General features: G+C 54.3%; 1 protein-coding gene across 1 annotated transcript in view; it reads left to right on the top strand.

Moving 5' to 3' along the window:
- Positions 1-8,075, top strand: part of EFL1 (elongation factor like GTPase 1) — an 87,849-nt gene extending 79,774 nt beyond the window's left edge. The window contains exons 19-20 of the mRNA XM_054713346.1: positions 646-830; positions 7,645-8,075. Of these exons, the coding sequence (XP_054569321.1) occupies positions 646-830; positions 7,645-7,833 (374 nt within the window). The 3' untranslated portion in view covers positions 7,834-8,075. The remainder of the gene's footprint in view (positions 1-645; positions 831-7,644) is intronic.
- The last annotated feature ends 9,407 nt before the right edge of the window (positions 8,076-17,482 follow it).

Here is a 17,482-nt window from a genome sequence, read left to right as displayed (position 1 = left end):
CACCTGCCTGAGAGCCAGGCCCATCCGCGGGGTGATTGGCTGTTGCCTTTGCTCCGGGACCCATCACTGCACCGCAGTCTCAGGATTTAGTTTTCGGGGAATTAAAACTGAATGGCTCAAAGCACATGATTAATTACACATCGCTTCAATTACAAATATTGATTCACGCTGGCCTGACCCGTGGCGGAAGGGGCGGGACTGCTGGCCTCTGGCCTGCTCTTCATGGTCCGTTTTCTCCACTTTAGTCATCCTTTTACCAGCCCCCTCCACACACACACACACACACCCCACACGGATGTTTTATATTTATTTATTTATAAATATATTTTATTGATTTTTTACAGAGAGGAAGGGAAAGGGATAGAGAGTTAGAAACATTGATGAGAGAGAAACACCCATCAGCTGCCTCCTGCACACCCCCCACTGGGGATGTGCCCGCAACCAAGGTACATGCCCTAGACCGGGAATCGAACCCGGAACCCTTCAGTCCCCAGGCCGAGGCTCCATCCACTGAGCCAGACCGGCCAGGGTGGAAACCAGAATGATTGGGAACAGACGTAACTCCGCTCGGAGATTGTCGCCGGGCCCGAGAGTAAGCGCGGCCTCGCGCAGCTCCGTGGAGATAAGAGATGCCCTGTGTTGCAGGCCGGGTCTACGCCGTCCTGTCCAAGCGGGAAGGCCGGGTGCTGCAGGAGGAGATGAAGGAGGGCACGGACATGTTCGTCATCAAGGCCGCGCTGCCCGTGGCCGAGAGCTTCGGCTTCGCCGACGAGATCCGCAAGAGGACCAGCGGCCTGGCCAGCCCGCAGCTGATCTTCAGCCACTGGGAGGTAACAGCCCCCACCCACCCCCTTCCCTTCCTTCCATCCGCGGATGTGCTTCCTGCAGCTGACGCCCAGGGCGGCGAGCCCCCCTCCCCCCTCCCCCCGGGCCCTTTGGCCTCCTGATGGCTCTGCTGGGCAGAGGGACGGACGGGAGGAAGCACGCAGATGGTCAGATGGTCTCTCCGTCCACACCGAGGGGCCCTCGGTAACGCGCTTATGACCCACACCTCGTCCTCCTCCTCACTTGATGTGGAACTGAACACAGAACACTCCCTCCTTCCTGCCCTCTCGAGACACGGTGTAGATTTTACAAAGGACGCCAGACACCTTTTAAACTAAAGCTTTAAGGAGCTTACTCTCCGAGGAAAAGTGTTTTCTAGCCTTGAGAGGGGAGGCTTATCTGTCACCAAAAAGGAGGACCTCACATCCACGTTGCAGGGCGAGAAGGAAGGGTGGGGAACAATTGGCTTTTCACTTGGGAGGGAGTCGTAACGGGAAGGGGCAGGCAGTCCAGGCTTTTTTATTTTTAATATATTTTTATTTTATTATTTTTTTAAATATATTTTTTATTGATTCTTTACAGAGAGGAAGGGAGAGGGATAGAGAGTTAGAAACATCAGATGAGAGAGAAACATCCATCAGCTGCCTCCTGCACGCCCCCCACCTGGGGATGTGCCCGCAACCAAGGTACATGCCCTTGACCAGAATCGAACCCGGGACCCTTCAGTCCGCAGGCCAATGCTCTATCCACTGAGCCACACCAGTCAGGGCTTAATATATTTTTATTGATTTCAGAGAGGGAGGAGGAGAGAGAAACATCAATGTGAATCCTTGATTGGCTGCCTCCTGCATGCCCCACAACCTGGACCTGTGGCCTGATTGGGAATCGAACCGTGACCTCCAGGTTCCTAGGTCGGCGCTCAGCCACTGAGCCCCGCCAGCCGGGCTCAGTGCAGCCTTCTTGAAGGATCCTTATAAGAAGGCAGGAGCTCCCAGCTGAGGAGGAGGGCGGGCAGTGGAGACGCCATGCGGGGGAAGGCTGGGGAGGAGACCGGCAGGCAGGCCCGGCAGAAGCAAGTGGCTCTGTTTCCGGACAAAGGCGGCGGTCAGGAATGGGATTCTGTAGGTACGGGCTGGAATGAGGCAGGTTTGCAGGAGGCCAGCTTTGGTTGTCCCTGTTCACGGGGAACCGGAGTCCCTCACGCTCTCCACGTCACCCCGGGGGCTTGTGGGCAGCGCCAGGGGCACCAGCTTGGGAGTCTGAGAGTCCTGGTGTCCGACACCAGTAGCTCCGAAATGTTTAAGGCATTTCCCAATCCCCAGGCTCACGGGCAGCCACTTTCCCGTCCTGCAAGCTTCTCGGACTTTGGTTTGGGTTTTGGGCTCTCACCGGGTGCGTAGGAGCACACGCCAGTAAGAGACAGCAGCAATGGTGATGGTATCGTTATTGGGAGAATTAGATACTTGAATTCATGTATTCTTGTTGTCAGTTTAAGATACCTCATCACCGTACACTCAGTCTTGTCCTTGAATGTGGTTTTATAAAATGGAGTGGCTCGCCCAGCTGGCGTGGCTCAGGGGTTGAGCGTTGACTTATGAACCAGGGGGTCACGGTTCGATTTCCGGTCAGGGCACATGCCCGGGTTGTGGACTCGGTCCCCAGTGTGGGCGTGCAGGAGGCAGCCGGTCAGTGATTCTCATCATTGATGTTTCTATCTCTCTGAAATCAATAAAAATATTTTTAAACTAGAGGCTCAGTGCACGAAATTTGTGTACGGGTAGGGTGCCTAGCGGTTGCTGGCTGCTGGCTGGGGCCTTCGTTCCACGCCGCCCCCCCGGTAGTCAGCGCACATCATAGCGAGCGATCAGACTCCTGGTCAGTCAAACTCCCAAGGGGACACTTTGCATATTCGGCTTTTATATATATAGATAAATAAAATAGAGCGACTCCGATAAGGCGGCGGGTTCTCTCTGAGTCTGGGGAGCCGAGCTAGTCTCTTTTCTTTCTGTCTGGCTGCCGGTCTCAACGCTCGGCTTCCCCGATGGCCCAGAGTGGCTGCTCCCCTGTCGTCACCACGCCTGCCTCCCAGTGTGTGAGAACCGGGCAGACGCCTCCCTCTGAGGACATGGGCTGGGCACATACTGTCACTTTACCTCACCCCGTTGTCCAGAACCCTGTCCCGCAGTCACATCTGACAAGGAGGCCGGAACATGTAGCCTTTACCTAGGTCAGGAGTTAGCAGACTGCCCTGGCCAGTGTGTCCCAGTGGATAGAGCGTCCCCCTGAGGACCGAAAGGTCCCAGGTTCAGTTCCGGTCAAGGGCACATACCTGGTCCTGACTGGTGTGGCTCAGTGGATAGAGCGTCGGCCAGAGGACTGCAGGGTCCCGGGTTCGATTCCGGTCAAGGGCATGTACCTTAGTTGCAGGCACATCCCCAGTGGGGGGTGTGCAGGAGGCAGATGATCGATGTTTCTCTCTCATCAATGTTTCTAACTTTCTATCCCTCTCCCTTCCTCTCTGTAAAAAAGCAATAAGATTAAAAAAAGGGGGCAGAGGGGGCACATACCTGGGTTGCAGGCTTGAGCCCTAGTCAGGGCTCGTGCAGGAGGCAACCAATCGATGTGTCTCTCTCACATCGGTATTTCTCTCTGTCTTTCCCTCTGTCTTCCACTCGCTCTAAAAAAGTCAATGGGAAAAATATCCTCAGGTGAGGATTTTTAAAAAGAGAGAGAATTTAAATTACTGAAACCATAAAAAAAAAAAAAAAAAAGTTAGCAGACTGCCCCGTTACCTGTTTTGGTGAATGGAATGTACTAGAATGTAGTCCTACCCGTTCATTTCCATATTTTCTATGGCGCTATTTAAGCAGAGTTGAGTGGATGTGACAAAGACCATATACATGCCTGCAATCTAAAATATTTACTCTCTGGCTCTTTCTAGAAAAAGTGTGCCTGCCCCTCCCCCACCTCACCCCCCGCCACCCCCAAACCTCGGTGACCTAATACGTCCACCAGAAACACTATTATCAAAGGAAAAGGAGAGGATAGATACTTAGGATCAGCTAGTTTAAAAACAGCAAGTTTTTAGCAAATAGGCAGTTTTTGTGTTTTGTGGGGGTTTTTTGTTGTTAATCCTCACCTGAAGTTATTTTTTCTATTGATTTTTAGAGAGTGGAAGGGAGGGGGCGAGACACAGAGAGAGAAACATTGATGTGAGACAGACACATCAATTGGTTGCTTCCCGCACATGCCCCAACCAGGTCTGGGGATCGAGCCCGCAACCGATGTACGTGCCCTTGACCGGAATCAAACTCGGGACCCTTCAGTCCTCGCCAAGCCAGCTCGGGCCAGTTTTTGTTTATGTAAAAACCATGCCAGTTTTCCAGTCTCCTCTCTCTCTCAAAATTAAAAAAAAATAAAGGTGAAAATTAATCTTACGTATTTAGTTTTTAAAAAAATAGTTCCTGACTTAGTTACAGCTTGTTATTAAAAACTAGAGGCCCAGTGCATGAAATTCGTGCACTTGGGGTGGTGGGGGGGGGGTCCCTCAGCCTGGATTGTGAGAGGGCGCAGGCCAGGCTGAGGGACCCCACTGGTATATGACCGGGGACACGGGAGGTTGGCCATCCGAGAAGGGACTACAGGAGGGCTCCATGGCGTGTCCAGCCCGTCTAGCTCAGTCCCAATCGGCTAGACCCCAGCAGCAAGCTAACCTACTGGTCAGAACGTCTGCCCCCTGATGGTCAGTGCACATCCTAGCAAACGGTTGTGCGGCCTTAGCATATTACGCTTTGATTGGTTGACCAGACTCTTAGCATATTAGGCTTTTATTATATAGGACTAGAGGCCTGGTGCACGAAATTCGTGCACGGGGGTGGGTGTGTGTCCCTCAGCCCAGCCTGCATCATCTCCAATCTGGGATCCCTCTCACAATCCAGGACTGCTGGCTCCCAACCGCTCACCTGCCTGCCTGCCTGATTGCCCCTAACCACTTCTGCCTGCCAGCCTGCTCACCCCCTAACCACTCCCCTGCCAGCCTGGTCCCCCCCAACTGCCCTCCCCTGCTGGCCCAGGCACCCCTAACTGCCCTCCCCTGTAGACCTGGTCCCTCCCAACTGCCCTCTCGTGCAGGCCTGGTCCCTCCCAACTGCCCTTTCCTGCTGGCCCAGTCACCCCTAACTGCCCTTCCCTGCAGGCCTGATTGCCCACAACTGCCCTCCCCTGCAGGCCTGGTCCCCCCCCCCCCAACTGCCCTCCCCTGCTGGCCATCTTTGTCCATATGGGGGTGGCCATGTTATCTGTTGGAGTGATGATCAGGTTGCATATTACCTCTTTATTATATAGGATTAGTCTCTTTTTTTAAAATATTTTTTTACTGATTTTAGAGAAGAAGGGAGAGGGAGAGAAAGATAGAAACATCCATGATAAGATGCCCTAACTGGTTTGGCTCAGTGGATAGAGCATCGGCCTGCGGACTGAAGGGTCCCGGGTTCGATTCCGGTCAAGCGCATGTACCTTGGTTGCGGGCACATCCCCCCAGTAGGACATCCAAGCAGGAGGCAGCTGATCGATGTTTCTCTTTCATTGATGTTTCTAGCTCTCTCTCCCTCTCTGTAAAAATCAATAAAATATATTTAAAAAAAAAAAAAAAAGGAACATCCATGATAAGAGAGAACCATGGATCGGCTACCTCCTTCATGCCCCCTATTGGGGATGGAGCCCGCAACCCGGGCCTGTGCCCTGAGCGGGAATCGAACCGTGACCTCCGAGCCACACCGGCCAGGCAAGGATTCGTCTCTTAATAAATAACTCTAGAGGAAAATCCAGTGAAGAAGGGTTTGCTCCAGGCTCGTGCTGACCTTTGCCCTCCCCTGCCACCTGTCACGCTCCCGTCCCCAAAGCCTCAGGTCTCCGAGAGCCCTGAAAGCGACCCTGTGATTACACGTCATTGATCCGGTCCCTCCTGCCTGTTTCTGGTTTCCCCCGTCGTTAGGCCTCGCAATAGCACAGGGGTTGAGATCTGGCTTCTCCCTCCTCCCTCGGTCCTTTTCCCCGTTTGTATTCCACCACACCACGTCATTTACAATCAGGAGCTTTGGAGCGAAAGTGCTTCCAAAAAATCGAGAAAATAAATGACAGGCATTTTTCCCTCGAGGAAACCTCTGCAGTCAGCAGCCTCATCGCTTCTCCTTCTGCGTCTCGCCCTCCTGTGAACAGGGAGGAAAAGGCGCTGATAGCCAGCACCAGTGGTCGGCAAACTCATCAGTCCACAGAGCCACATATCAACAGGACAGCGATTGACATTTCTTCTGAGAGCCACATTTTTTAAACTTAAACTTCTCCTAACGCCACTTCTTCAGCATAGACTCGCCCAGGCCGTGGTGTTTTGTGGAAGAGCCACACTCAAGGGGCCAAAGAGCCGCAGGTGGCCCGCGAGCCGCGGTTTGCCGACCACTGGCCAGCACAGAGAGAGAGCTCCCCCCGAGGCTGCTCTCCGCGTGCCAGCACCGCCTCGGGGTGAGCTCAGCACCGAGGTCACTGAGGGGCGGCCGAAGGTCACGCAGGGCGAGGGGCGCGTGGGGACGACAGCGGCGAAGGAGTTTGTTTCCCGCCTGCTGGCTGCGATCCTGGGGAAATGGGGCCAAAGAGGAAATGGAGCTCCCGAAGCTCTCGCCTCCTGGGCCGCTTTTGTTATTACTGTTTTTATTTACTTATTTTTATTTTTTTTAAATATATTTTATTGATTTTTTACAGAGAGGAAGGGAGAGGTCTAGATAGAGAGTTAGAAACATCGATGAGAGAGAATCATCGATCAGCTGCCTCCTGCACAACCCCCACTGGGGATGTGCCCGCAACCAAGGCACATGCCCTTGACCGGAATCGAACCTGGGACCCTTCAGTCCGCAGGCCAATGCTCTATCCACTGAGCCACACCGGTTTTGGCTGTTTTTATTTTTATACCCAAGCCAGCCGCCAGCGAGCCCTGGGGTGCCTTCCTTCCTGCGAATTGGGAACGGGCATCCCATCTGAGCTGCGGCATCCCCCCCTCCCGCCCCACGCAGGCAGATGCATCCGGGTGAGCCCGAGAGAACGGAAGCGCCTCTGTCCCCCAGCTCCCAGCCTGTGGCACAGCCTTCTGGGTCACCTCGTCGCCGGGTCCCGCGCCAAGGGGATTCCCGACGAGCTCGATGGGGTCGGGGTGACTCCGGCTTCAAGGTGTCGGCCACTGAGCCACGCCGGCCGGGCTCTTCCCGTCTGTGGCCATCCCTCCAGGCGGGACTGCTCGTTGGTTACACTTTATTCTTTTTTTTTTTTAATTATATTTTATTGATTTTTTACCGAGAGGAAGGGAGAGGGAGAGGGAGAGAGAGAGAAACATCGATCAGCTGCCTCTTCCACACCCCCTATTGGGGATGTGCCCACAACCAAGGTACATGCCCTTGACTGGAATCGAACCTGGGACCCTTGAGTCCACAGGCCGATGCTCTACCCACTGAGCCACACCGGTTAAGGCTCTTTCTTTCTTTTTAGTATATTTAGTATATATCGAACCTGGGACCCTTGAGTCCGCAGGCCGACCCTCTATCCACTGAGCCAAAACAGTTAGGGCTACACTTTATTCTTGAACTAGAGGCCCGATGCTCGAAATTCATGCACGGGGCTCAGCCCTCGCAGCCTCGGTCATCCGGAAGGATGTCCGGAAGGACGTCCGGCGGTCCGGTCTAATTAGCACATTACACTTTCATTATTATAGACTGGCCTTGGGAAGGGAAGTAAGACTCGCCTAACCCGGCACGTGCTGTCGCCTCCTGTCCCCAGGTCATTCCCAGCGACCCCTTCTGGGTGCCGACCACGGAGGAGGAGTACCTGCACTTCGGGGAGAAGGCCGACTCGGAGAACCAGGCCCGCAAGTACATGAACGCCGTGCGCAAGCGCAAGGGCCTGTGTGTGGAGGAGAAGATCGTGGAGCACGCGGAGAAGCAGCGGACCCTCAGCAAGAACAAGTAGCCACGCGGGGGGCAGGTCTCGAATAAACGCTCAGCGGGCCGGGGCCGACGGGCTCTGCTGCGTCGTCTGTGCGCTCGCTGTCAGTCAATAGCCACACGCACGGGAAGGGGGGTCAGACTCGCTTCCGGCCTGGGTTCTCGTTGATTCGGGTGCAGTGTCCCCGGTGACTTACTCCTCCCACCTGGGCGTCCGCCATCCTGAGCAGCTGCCCCCGCCTCACACCCCCCTCACACCGTAAACATGTCCCGTAGCTCACCTAAACATGTCCAGCCCAGCACCCAGTATTGTCTGGAGAGACCTGCTTTTTTTATTGGTTTCAGAGAGGGAGAGAGAGAGAAACACCCACGATGAGAGAATCACGGATCGGCTGCCTCCTGCACGCCACCCACAGGGGATCGAGCCCGCAACCCGGGCCTGTGCCCTTGACCGGAATCGAACCCGGGACCTTCAGTGTGCAGGCCGACACTCTATCCACTGAGCCAAACCAGCCAGTGTGCAAGAGACCAGCTTTATTTAGTTCACGTCACTGTTACAGCCGACCCATCTTAAGGATCGTTTGTCTAGAAAACGATGCAGTGTTCACTGTAAGCCCATTTTACATTCCCTCGTAAGTCGCCTCACTCGTATTTCAATAAGTGTTCGTGAGAGTTAGGCTCCGTACCTTTTTCTTTAAAGAAAGTAAATTTTTATATCGTTCTGGGCCGTTTCTTCGTAGCCCTGCTCCAGGGATAGTAGCTAACATGGCGGGATTATTGCCTTGACTGTAAACCTCTTTCGGAAATCTCCGTTTCCGCGCTCTGAGAGATTTCCATAGAAGGAACAGGTGCAATTCAGTAAAAAAATGGGTTTTGTAGTTTTTGAAGTTGCACTAATAATTTGTATAGCCACTTAAGGAAGAGATTCTTTTTCAAAACGCATAAAATGATCAGGCCAGACCTTGTTTTTGAAATGTTTTTAAAGGTTTTTATAAAATAAACTAGATCATTATTAATACTAGTTGCAGACACTTTAACTCTCATTTTTATTTATTTATTTAATATTTTTGTTGATTTCAGAGAGGAAGGGAGAGGGAGAGAGAGAGAAACATCAATGATGAGAGAGAGTCATGGATCGCCTGCCTCCTGCACGCCCCACACTGGGGATTGAGCCTGCAACCCGGGCATGTGCCCTGACCGGGAATGGAACCCGGGACCCTTCAGTCTGCAGGCCGACGCTCTACCCATTGAGCCACACCGGCTGGGGATTAACTCTCATCTTCAGAGCCCTGGCGTCGGTGATCCAGTCTCCGTGACCCGGACGTAGGGCCAGTGATACCTGACTGAGCGGAACGGGTCCTAATATCTGGGCTACCTTAGCGGGGTCCCGCCCCGCGTGGGCTCTTCCGAAAACTTGGATCACGTGGGAGGAGCCAGCACAGCGATCTGCAGCCTTGGCAAGGAACACCATTCAGAGTGCAGACGTGCTGTTACAGTATCCTGAGCCCTGGCCAGTGTGGCTCAGTGGATAGAGCATCAGCCTGCGGACCACAGGGTCCTGGGTTCGATTCTGGTCAAGGGCACGTACCTCGGTGGCAGGCTCCTCCTCGCCCGGGCCCCCTCGTCCAGCCACAGCCCATCAGTGTGTTTCTCTCACATCGATATTTTCTCTTTCCCTCTCTCTAAAAAAATCAATGCAAAAATATCCTCTGGTGAGGATTTTAAAAACATAATAATAAAAATAAGCCGAAACCGGTTTGGCTCAGTGGATAGAGCGTCGGTCTGCGGACTCAAGGGTTCCGGGTTCGATTCCCATCAAGGGCATGTGCCTTGGTTGCGGGCACATCCCCAGTGGGGGGCGTGCAGGAGGCAGCTGATCGATGTTTCTCTCTCATCGATGTTTCTAACTCTCCCTCTCCCTTCCTCTCGGTAAAAAATCAATAAAATGTATTTTAAAATAAATAAATAAAGTAAAAATCAGAAATTAAAAAAAAAAAATTCAATTTAACAAATAAAGTATCCTTAGGCTCTGTGCTCAGTAGAGAAGAGGCAGAGCCGGAGGGAGTGGGCCCCGCGGTCCGGCCGGGCGGACGTGCTATGGGGGGCGGGGGGGCGGGGCCTGCCACGCTGACAGACGGCCTCTTCCCTCTGCCGGTCTAGGGCAGAGCAGGGAGCGGGAACAGGACCCCGAGGAGGCAGGCCCAGGGGAGTAGCTAAGCCACCACGTGAGTCCATCGGCCCTGCCGTGTCGCTGGGGATGGGACCCCGTCCCCGAACCTGTCCTCGCTCCGTGTCCCAGGGCCTGCCCCGTCCCCGACCGCACGGCTGATTCACGGACGTGAGCCCGCAAGTCCTCAGTCCCAGCGAGGGACGGGGGCTCCCAGGCTTACAGCGGGGGGTGGCTTCTTTTTTTAAAATATATTTTTACTAGAGGCCCGGTGCACGAAAATTCATGCAGTGGGGAGGGGGGGGTCCCTCAGCCCAGCCTCGCCCTCTCACAGTCCGGGAGTCCTCAGGGGATGGGGCTTAGGTCCGCTCCCCACAGTCGGGCCTCCCTCTGCGTGGACAGTGCCGGTCCCTCCCACCCCATCGCCCCTCTGCCGCCGCTGGTCGCCACCCCCCCCCCCATTGTCATTCCCTCCCTCTGCCCGCTGGCCCTGCCCCCTGCCTGGTCGTTCTGCCGTTTGGTCTATTTGCATATTACACTTTCATTATATAGGATTGATTTCAGAGAGGGAGGGAGAGGGAGAGACAGAGACATCAGTGATAAGAGAGTCATGGATCGGCTGCCCCCTGCACGCCCCACACTGGGGATGGAGCCCGCAGCCCGGGCACGTGCCCTGACCGGGAATCGAACCGTGACCTCCTGGTTCCTAGGTCAGTGCTCAACCACTGAGTCTCCAGGAATGTCTGGCTTTTTAAACAAGTCTCTTGTTTAAGACCCAGAACAGGGAGTCTCAGCTGGGGGAGATGGGTCCCCAGAGGACACGTGGCAGAGCCTGAAGACACTCCCGGCGTCTCGTGGTGTAGGCGCATCGATTCCGGTCAAGGGCACGCACCTGGGTGGCAGGCTCCTCCCCAGCCCGGGCCCTGGTCCAGCCGTAGCCCATCAATGCGTTTCTCTCACATCAATATTTCTCTCTGTCTTTCCCTCTCTCTGAAAAATCAATGGGAAAATATCCTCTGGTGAGGATTTAAAATAATAATAATAAAAATAGGCCCTGACCGGTGTGGCTCAGTGGATGGAGCGTCGGCCTGCGGACTGAAGGGTCCCAGGTTCGATTCCGGTCAAGGGCATGTACCTTGGTTGCAGGCACATCCCCAGTGGGGGGTGGGGGGTGGCGTGCAGGAGGCAGCTGATTGATGTTTCTCTCTCGTCGATGTTTCTAACTCTTTCCCTCTCCCTTCCTCTCTGTAAAAAATCAATAAAATATATTTTTTAAAAAAAGAAACATCAGTGATGAGAGAGAATCATTGATTGGCTGCCTCCTTCATGCCCCCAACTGTTTCTAAATCTCTATCCCTCTCCTTTTCTCTCTGTAAAGAAATCAATAAAATATATTTTAATTAATAAATTAATTTTAAAAAATGGGTTTTGTAGTTTTTGATGTTGCACTAATAATTTGTACAGCCACTTAAAGAAAGGATTCTTTTTCAAAACACGTGAAACGATCATATGAGATGTTGTTTTTGAAACGTTTTGAATGTCTTTTTTAAAATCAACTAGATCATTTTATTTTATTATTTTTAAAAATATATTTTATTGATTTTTTTTTTACAGGGAGGAAGGGAGAGGGATAGAGAGTCAGAAACATCGATGAGAGAGAAACATCAATCAGCTGCCTCCTGCACACCTCCTACTGGGGATGTGCCCGCAACCAAGGTACATGCCCTTGACCGGAATCGAACCTGGGACCCTTCAGTCCGCAGGCCGACGCTCTATCCCCTGAGCCAAACCGGCTAGGGCTAGATCATTGTATTGATGCGGCCGAACCTCCCCCAGCCCCCCAGACAGCCCCACAACACAGGATCCCCCTGACCAGAGGTGGCCGGAGGGAGGGGGAGCAGGGGGCTTCCTCTCGCCGTGTGAGGTCCCCTGCACCCTGCCGGGGACCGGCTCCTTGGCCTGGGGAGGGGGGTGATGGAGCGTCCCCGGGCCCAGGCTGCACTGAGGCCAGAGGGGTAGCATGTGCCCAGGTCACCGGGGCGTCTGGGAAGTGTCGTGTGTATCCGTCTGTCCAAACCCCATCGTACAGGGAAGGGGAGGGGGCTCTCTGCTTGGGCGAAGCTCCCAGCATCTGCCCCTCACTGTGGAGCCGGGAGCGGGGGCAGGGGAGGAGACGCGGTGCTCCCCCAGCTGCCCCAGGACGCGGGCTTACCGTGGCAAGCCGGGAGAATCATCGGAAGGACACTCGGGAGCTGCGTGCTTGGGGGACTGTGGGCCCAGGTTCTGCTGTCCCGAGACAATGGGAAAACCACAAAACTCCCACCACGACCAGAACTAAGCAAACCATGGCCGGCCAGCGCGGCTCCGTGGCTGAGCACTAACCTAGGCACCAGGAGGTCAGGGTTCGATTCCTGCTCAGGGCACATGCCCAGGTTGCGGGCTCCGTCCCCAGTGGGGGGCGTGCAGGAGGCAGGCGATCCATGGTTCTCTCTCATCATGGATGTTTCTCTCTCCCTCTCCCTCCCTTCCTCTCTGAGATCAATAAGAATATATTTAGGGGGGCGGGTGTGGCCAGGGAGAGGTCAATTGGGGAAAAAAGACATCTAATACTTAATAAAGAATTTAAAAATATATAAAATAAAAATACTTTATCATCCTATCTAATAAAGAGGAAATATGCTAATTGACCATCACTCCATCACAAAGATGGCTGCATCCACAGCTGAGACCAAGTTCCCATAAGGAGCCTTAAGAAGCAATCAGCAGGGACCTGAGGCTACGCCCTCCCCTGCCCCCGTGGGGCTTGACAGGGGACCTCAGGCCGCGCCCCCCACCGTGGCGCTGGGCCAGGGGACCTGAGGCTAAGTCCCCTGCCCAGCGGGGCTTGACAAGGGTGGGACTGGCCGGGTCTGGGTCTCATGCGATTTTGAGGTGCGTGTGGGTGGGCAGGGACTTGACTCTGGGTCCCGTGGTGTGCCCCAGAGTCTGACAGGAGGAAGGTTTTCATACACATTTTACTAATTTTCTTTCACCTCTGACACTTGTATTATAGAGAAAGGGCAAATAGCAATATTAAGTTATTTCCTCCAATGAATCCTCTTTTAATGTGCATGAATTTCGTGGACAGGGCCACTGGTAAATAAAATAACAGCCTTAAGTGACCCTTACAGTAGTGGAATGACCGGTTGCTATGACACACACTGACCAGCAGGGGGTAGATGCTCAATGCAGGAGCTGCCCCCTGGTGGTCAGTGCGCTCCCACAGGGGGAGTGCCGCTCAGCCAGAAGCTGGGCTCACGGCTGGTGAGTGCCTCCGTGGCAGCGCTAAGGAGCAGTGAACCGAACGGTAAGGAGCACCGAGCAGGCGGGCGGTAAGGAGCGAGCGGTCTCGGACTGCGAGAGGGCACAGGCCGGGCTGAGGGGACCCTCCCTCCCCAGTGCACCAATGTCATGCACCGGGCCTCTAGTATTTATATTAAAACACAAAATGCTCATCAGCATAAAAACAAAACGTCTTGCTGGCACAGACCCCAGTCTTGCATAGACCCTCCCCCCAGCTCTACCCCCAGACATGGTGGGGACGGGCCTGGCCACCCGGGGCCTCCCCGCCGGCCGCGTCGGAGCTGACCCGGAGAAAGCGCTCCGTCCCCCCGAATGGGCGGCTTCTCAAGGGTTGGCCTCACCCTCAACACCGCCCCCGGGCCTTCCCGGGGCCGCCCGTCCGGAGCGGAGGCGGGATTTCTCCGGAAAAAGAAGCTGTGTTTCTCGTGGCTCATCGCCCTGCTCTGCGGTGTGGCCCCGGGAGCGCGGGCGGCCCGTCACGCAGGCCCGGGCTCTGCGGCCGGCCCTTCCTGGACCCGCCGGCCATCCGGGGCCAAGCAGCTTTGCAAAAGGCCGGAGGTTCCCGAAAGGCAAGGGGGGAGGCGTCTGGTTCCCGCCGGGCCCCACGTAGGGGAACATCTGGTCCGAATTAGGACATTCGAGACGGTTTTCAAAACACGCTGCCCGGCGGGAGGACTCTGCTCGGGTCCGGGGCCCGGGACACTGAGCGTGGAAGGCACCTGGGGACCATGGGAAAACCCCATAGGCCTGTGTATTGGGTGATAATAAGAAATTACCGCCCTGGCCGGTGTGGCTCAGTGGGTAGAGCGTCGGCCTGTGGACTGAAGGGTCCCAGGTTCGATTGCGGTCAAGGGCATGTGCCTTAGTTGCAGGCACATCCCCAGTGGGGGGTGTGCAGGAGGCAGCTGATCGATGTTTCTCTCTCATCGATGTTTCTAACTCTCTATCCCTCTCTCTTCCTCTCTGTAAAAAATCAATAAAATATATTTTTTAAAAAAGAATTACCACCCTAACCGGTGTGGCTCAGTGGATAAAGCGTCGGCCTGTGGACTAAAGGGTCCCGGGTTTGATTCTGTTCAAGGGCATGTACCTTGGTTGCAGGCACATCCCCACTAGGGAGTGTGCAGGAGGCAGCTGATTGATGTTTCTCTCTCATCGATGTTTTTAACTATCCCTCTCCCTTTCTCTCTGTAAAAAATAAATAAAATATATTTAAAAAAAAAAAAAAAAGAAATTACCGTTCACCTGGCCGGCATGGCTCAGAGGGTGAGTGCCAACCCATGAACCAGGAGGTCAGGGTTCGATTCCCGGTCAGGGCACATGCCCGGGTTGCGGACTCCATCCCCTGTGTGTTGCGTGCAGGAGGCAGCCGATCCATGATTCTCCTCATGGATGTTTCTCTCTCTGCTCCCTTCCTCTCTGACATCAATAAACATATGTTTAAAAATAAAAAACAGGTAAATAAAATGACAGCCACGTGAAATGGCAAATGTTATAAAGAGAAAGTACAAATGGAATAAGAGAAAGTATGGAAGGGAAGAAAGTGGCTGAGCCCGGAAGCTGAGGTCGAAGGGCGGAGAGAAAGGATGTGCAAAGGTCCTGGGGTCCGGAGGTCGAGGCAGCGCCGGGGGTCCACAGAGGGAGGGCCAGGGTGGCTGCTGGGAAGGGAGTGTGGGCGGGGCTGGGGTGGGAAAGGAGGGTCGAGGTCCAGGCAGGGCCCCTGCTCCCAGGTGTGGAGGTTAACATGAAGTTTGCTTTCTCACCGGGCTGGGAACCAGTTGTTCTCCGTGGCCGAGGTGCGCCTACCCCAGCTCTTTGTGCTGCATCCCGAGTGTGAGACCCACCTTCCGCCCGACCCCTGCGGCCTTCCTGGCAGCGTCACTCACCACTCACCGTGGCCGCGCCGTGGAGCTCAGCCCAGGCCCTCCCTCCAGTCTCTGGTCCCCTCCAGGCCAAGGATGCTGGGACGTTGAACTTGAGCCTTCTCTCCACCCCACCCCGTGGGGCTCATCCCATATAACGAAAGCATAGCCCTGACCAGTGTGGCTCAGTGGATAGAGCGTCAGCCTGTGGACTGAAGGGTCTCAGGTTTTATTCCGGCGAAGGGCACATGCCTGGGTTGCAAGCTTGACCCCCAGTAGGGGCCGTGCAGGAGGCAGCCGATCCATGATTCTCTCTCATCATTGATATTTCTATCTCTCATCCCTTTTTCTCTAAAATCAATAAAAAAAAAAATATAATATATATATATACTTTAAAAAGTGTAACATGCAAATTGTCCGCTCGACTGGGAGTTCGACCAGCGGGTGGGGCTGGCCGGGGAAAGGGAGGGAGGCCCTGGCCGGCAGCTGGCAGCGGTGCACAAATAGGGTCCCCAGGCCTGGCTGGCGATCAGGGCTGATCAGGGCCTTCCGTCTGCCGGCCAGGGCCTCCCTTCGTTCCGCACCTCCCCCTGGTGGTCAGCATAGGTCATAGCAAGCGATCGAATTCCCGATCTCCCGGTCCCACCCCTGAGAGGACAATTTGCATATTAGGTTTTTATATATACAGACTAGAGGCCCAGTGCACGAAATTTGTGCACGGAGGGAGGGGTGTCCGTCAGCCCAGCCTGCTCCCTCTCCAATCTGGGACCCCTCAAGGGATGTCCGACTGCCTGTTGAGGCCAGATCCAGGGTAGGATAGGGCCTAAACAGGCAGTTGGACATCCCTCTGATAATCCAGGACTGCTGGCTCCCAACTGCTCACCTGTCTGCCTTCCTGATTGCCCCTAACCGCTTCTGCCTGCCAGCCTGATCACCCCCTAACCACTCCCCTGCCAGCCCGATAGCCCCTAACTGCTCCCATGTCAGCCTGATTGACCCTAACTGCCCTCCCCTGAAGGTCTGGTCCCTCCCAACTGCCCTCCCCTCCTGGCCATCTTGTGGCAGCCATCTTGTGTCCACATGGGGGCAGGATCTTTGACCACATGGGGGCGGCAATCTTGTGTGTTGGAGTGATGGTTAATTTGCATATTATCCTTTTATTAGATAGGATACTGTTCATCCTCACTTGAGGATATTTTCCCACTGATTTTATTTTATTTTTTAAATACATTTTATTGATTTTTTTACAGAGAGGAAGAGAGAGGGATAGAGAGCTAGAAACATCGATGAGAGAGAAACATCGATCAGCTGCCTCCTGATCCCTACTGGGGATGTGCCCGCAACCAAGGTACATGCCCTTGACCAGAATCGAACCTGGGACGCTTCAGTCCGCAGGCCGACGCTCTATCCACTGAGCCACACCAGTCAGGGCTCCCATTGATTTTAGAGAAAGTGGAAGGGAGAGGGAGAGACAGAAACATCGATGTGAGAGAAACACAGGGCCCCCATTTCCTCTTCCTGTCGTCCGGGCCTCCTGTGCGCACGCCCTCCCGCCCGGGCCTCACCCGTCACTGCCGGGTGCCGCTCTCCCTTCCAGAGCGACTATGACCCGCGCCGGCCGGGTGGGCAGCCCACGGACCACACATAACACATACGGCGCTGAGATCCCCCACGCAGCCCAGCTGGTGTGGCTCAGTGGCTAGAGCGTCGGCCTGCGGACTGAAGCGTCCTGGGTTCGAATCCGGTCAAGGGCACACGCCCAGGTTGAATGCTCGATCCCCAGTGTGGGGCGTGCAGGAGGCAGCCGATCAATGATTCTCTCTCATCACTGATGTTTCTATCACTCTTTCCCTCTCCCTTCCTCTATGAGATCAATAAAAATATATTAAAAAAAAAAAAAAAGATCCTTGCCCTGACCGGTTTGGCTCAGTGGCTAGAGCATCGAACTGTGGACTGAAGGGACCCGGGTTCGATTCCGGTCAAGGGCTTGTACCTTAGTTGCAGACACATCCCCAGTGGGGTGTGTGCAGGAGGTGGCTGATCGATGTTTCTCTCTCATCGATGTTTCTGACTCTCCCTCTCCCTTCCTCTCTGTAAAAAATCAATAAAATATTTTTTAAAATTTATATATATATGTATATATGTGTGTGTGTGTGTATGTGTGTATTGATCTCAGAGAGGAAGGGAGAGGGAGAGAGAGAGAGAAACATCCATGATGAGAGAGAATCCTGGATCAGCTGCCTCCTGCAAGTCTCCCACTGGGGATCAAGCCCACAACCCGGGCATGTGCCCTTGACCAGAAT

Source organism: Eptesicus fuscus, chromosome 25 (genome assembly GCF_027574615.1).
Source record: "Eptesicus fuscus isolate TK198812 chromosome 25, DD_ASM_mEF_20220401, whole genome shotgun sequence".
NCBI lineage: Eukaryota > Metazoa > Chordata > Mammalia > Chiroptera > Vespertilionidae > Eptesicus > Eptesicus fuscus.
This window is presented reverse-complemented; position numbering and strand designations above follow the sequence as displayed.